Raw genomic sequence first — 3,570 nt, 5'->3', positions numbered from 1 at the left:
CGCCCCTCCGCCCCCCCAGCAGCTCCCGCCCGCCCTAGGCCATGCTATGAAAAGTGAATCTCTCCCCGGAGGCCTCAAAGCTCAGGGTAAGGCTGTGGGTTAAGAGGCCCCCAGGACTCAGGAAAGGTGGCGTGGAAGAGACCAGGCCCTGCCCGTGCCTGCCACTTCCGTCTCAACACCCACTTGGCCGTGCCTTGCTGGTCATCCTCACAGCCTAGAGGGGGAGGCAGAGGCTTAACAAAGACGAGAAATACAGCGCTGCTGTCACGTCTGTACACTGAGTGATGCAGCTTTGAGACAGTCGTATGTAAATATTAATGAAAGCCTCTGTTGTGCACAGAATCTGAAATAATGCCCATCTCTCACCTCCATTCTTCCTCCCCCTGCAGGTCTCCTTGTAACCATGTGGCAGCCACTCCAGCTGCCAAATAGAAATGCCTGCTGTTTTAGGAATACGTCACCACCAAAACATGTGACAGTCTTGGATTATAGGATGTTGAGAGAAGAGGATCATGGTGGTCTGAGGACAGAATTAAGTTCATAGACTCCCCAGCTAGGAAGCCCGCTCCCCCAGGGTAGGGCTCTTTGTTGTGTCCACGGCTCTGTCCCAGTGCCTAGCACAGTGCCTGGTGTGTAGTTGGGCTCAGTAAGTATTAGCTGAGTGGATGAAATGGGACCTGGGGACCAAGGGTGATCAGCTCCATCCTGGTAGGAAAGGAAGAAGCCGGCAGCTGAGAACTTTCTTGAGCCGAGAGAAAGAGTTTGGGGTGACTCAGCTGAGCCGTTCCCATCCTAGAAGGAATCTCTCACCAAGGGGGCAAATAGCTTTTCTTCCCTACCCACTTCTTATGAAAACAAGCAGGCGAGTTCTAAGTCAGATGTCAGGGAGCACCTCCCAGTGTGCCCAGTCCTGTGACACAGGGGAAGTTCCTCCTTGTCTGGGGCCACTTCACCCCTCTGAGCCTTTGGCTTCACTGTGAGAAGGGAGGTGGGAGGCCAGAGCCTTGGGGTCAGACCAACTGATAAATGTGTAGTAAATTGGGGCGCCCTGATTTTTTCTTTAATTGATTTCAGAGAGGAAGGGAGAGGAAGAGAGAAACATCAAAGATGAGAATCATTGATCGGCTGCCTCCTGGGGATTGAGCCTGACCAGAATCGAACCTGGGACCCTTCAGTCCACAGGCCAATGCTCTATCCACTGAGCCAAATCGGCTAGGGCTGCAGCACCCTGATTTATACCACTTGCCAATGTCCATGGGGTGAATACTCCCACCATGGCAGATTTTCAAGCTACCAACGTGAAGTCACTGAACATGGAATTGGGAAGATGTGTGCACACCATTACATCGTTTTTCCATTGGTACAGCTATAAGTCATGTTAGGAGCACAGATAATGGTAAAATCATTAGGAGGTGTACATAAGTGGACTTTAGACAATGGCTTTGTTTAACCACCAACTGACCGAATTCCTGAAAATGAAACACCCGGGACTCCCAATTTATCTGCCACTTTTTACGCTGTGCAACCCTGGACCAGTTACTTAACATCACTGAGCATCAGCCTTCTCATCTGTAAAATGGGCTTCCGTGAGCACCAGCCCAGCCCCAGGCACTTTAAAATGCGCTTAGTAAATTGTAACTACTTTCATCATCATCATCATTTGTTCAGGGACATTAGTGTGAAGGCAGAACATTCTGGCACAAAGATGTGCCTGTGGGACAGGCACAGTGGACTCATTGTGTGGGGCAGATGGCCAGGAGTCGGGGCTGTCCTTTTCTAAACAGTCCCCCTATTGTTAAACACTTGGGCGTGGCCCACAGTTTTGGGTATTCTAGTTACTGTGGCCACAGACATCGTCAGGCATGTAGCTTTTTGTCTCCAGCCTGAATTCTCTTCTTGTGACCGCTGTCCCGGCGGAGGCTGACTGGGTCAGAGGTGCGAGCGGTTCTGTGCCCTGCTGTGTTCCAAAAGGGCTGCGCCAGTTTCCGATGCCAGGAGCGCACATTCCTGTAGCCATAACCACAACCGCTGTTTGGGAAGTGCTGTTCCATTTCCAGAGCACTTGCCCCGTGAGGCTGTGTTAGCGCCTCTTTGAAGGTTGGCATCACTTGGGTCTTCCTTTTCCGGCAGGTCCAAGGGAACTCTGAGAGGCAGACGGCTTGCCCGAAGGCACACAGCTGCCAGGGTAAAACGGTGAACTTCTGTTACATGCAGTGGCTCGTTCACTCCTTACAATACCCCCAGGAGATTAGTGCCATATCAGGGAAGGGGGAAACTGAGGCACAGGTGAAACAGCCTGCCTGAGAAAGTTGGAGATTAGTCTGAATTCTGGTTGCAGAGCTTGGCCTCTTCACCACCACACTAAGATTGGAAGCAGGCCTTTTGACGCCAGTGCCTAATTTTTTTTTTTACATTCATTTTAGAAAGAGAGAAACATCGATTTGTCCCACTAATGTGTGCATTCATTGGTTGATTCTTGTACATGCCCTGACCAGAAATCGAACCTGCAACTTTGGCGTATCAGGACGACACTCTAAGCAACTGAGCACCTCACCAGGGCTCCAGTGCCTAATTGTGCCCCCATGCCAAGTGGCCTCCCTGCGGATTCCGGTTCCAGGCCCTGGATTCCTTCCCAGCAGCCTCCCCACACTGACCGAGTCCGTCTCCTTGCAGGCACTGGGAGCCTGGCTGCTGCAGTGGAGACCGCCTCGGGACGCCAGGCCCTGGTGGTGGGCAAGCCCAGCCCTTACATGTTCGAGTGCATCACGGAGCACTTCAGCCTGGACCCTGCCCGCATGCTCATGGTGGGCGACCGCCTGGAGACCGACATCCTCTTCGGCCACCGCTGTGGCATGACCACCGTGCTCACGCTCACGGGCGTCTCTCGCCTGGAGGAGGCCCAGGCCTACCTGGCGGCCAGCCAGCATGACCTGGTGCCCCATTACTATGTGGAGAGCATCGCAGACTTAATGGATGGGCTGGAGGACTGAGCCCACCTGATCTGTAACCGCAGCCCCACCCCTGCCCTACCCTGACCCCATAGATGGAGGTGACGGGCCAGGAGCTGCATTAATTGCCACTGGCTCTCCGGCCCCAGTTTCCACACCCTGGTAGGGCTGGGACCCAGGGAAGGTTTTAGGACCCTTGTACCCCCAGGGGTGGCTGAGCTCACTTGGCTGCTGCCCTTGCCGCACTGGTTTGCCCTGGCATGACCCAGCCAAGGTGGCCTTATTTCCTGTGACTTCCCCTTGTTGAAATCTGGGCCCCGATGGCCACTGAAGATTTCCCCCAACCCTGAGCTCTTAACCTCCTCACCTCTCCCTGGGGCCTCCAGAGCTCTACCTGCTCCCCATGTCCTGGCTTTGGGTTCCTGTTGACCAATCAGAGGTCTAGGTAACCATAAATCGTATTGTCCCGAGCCCTGAATGGACCAATCAGAAGGCTAAGTCATAGTGCTTCATTGATGTTGGGTCCTGAGTTGGCCAGTTGGGAGCCTAGGTAACAATGACCCTGTGATGTCCTGGAGCCTGACTGGACCGATCATAAGGCTAAATGATAACGGGCCTCTCA

The 3,570-nt window shown here is 53.6% G+C and overlaps 1 protein-coding gene across 1 annotated transcript in view; it reads left to right on the top strand.

Annotated features, from left to right (window-relative positions):
• PDXP (pyridoxal (pyridoxine, vitamin B6) phosphatase) overlaps positions 1-3,434 on the top strand; it is a gene marked incomplete at its 5' end in the record, with an annotated part of 4,917 nt that extends 1,483 nt beyond the window's left edge. The window contains one exon of the mRNA XM_014530797.1: positions 2,674-3,434. Coding sequence (XP_014386283.1) covers positions 2,674-2,990 — 317 coding nt within the window. The remainder of the gene's footprint in view (positions 1-2,673) is intronic.
• Positions 3,435-3,570: the final 136 nt, after the last annotated feature.

This window comes from Myotis brandtii, unplaced genomic scaffold (genome assembly GCF_000412655.1).
Source record: "Myotis brandtii unplaced genomic scaffold, ASM41265v1 scaffold78, whole genome shotgun sequence".
Classification (NCBI taxonomy): Eukaryota; Metazoa; Chordata; class Mammalia; order Chiroptera; family Vespertilionidae; genus Myotis; species Myotis brandtii.
This window is presented reverse-complemented; position numbering and strand designations above follow the sequence as displayed.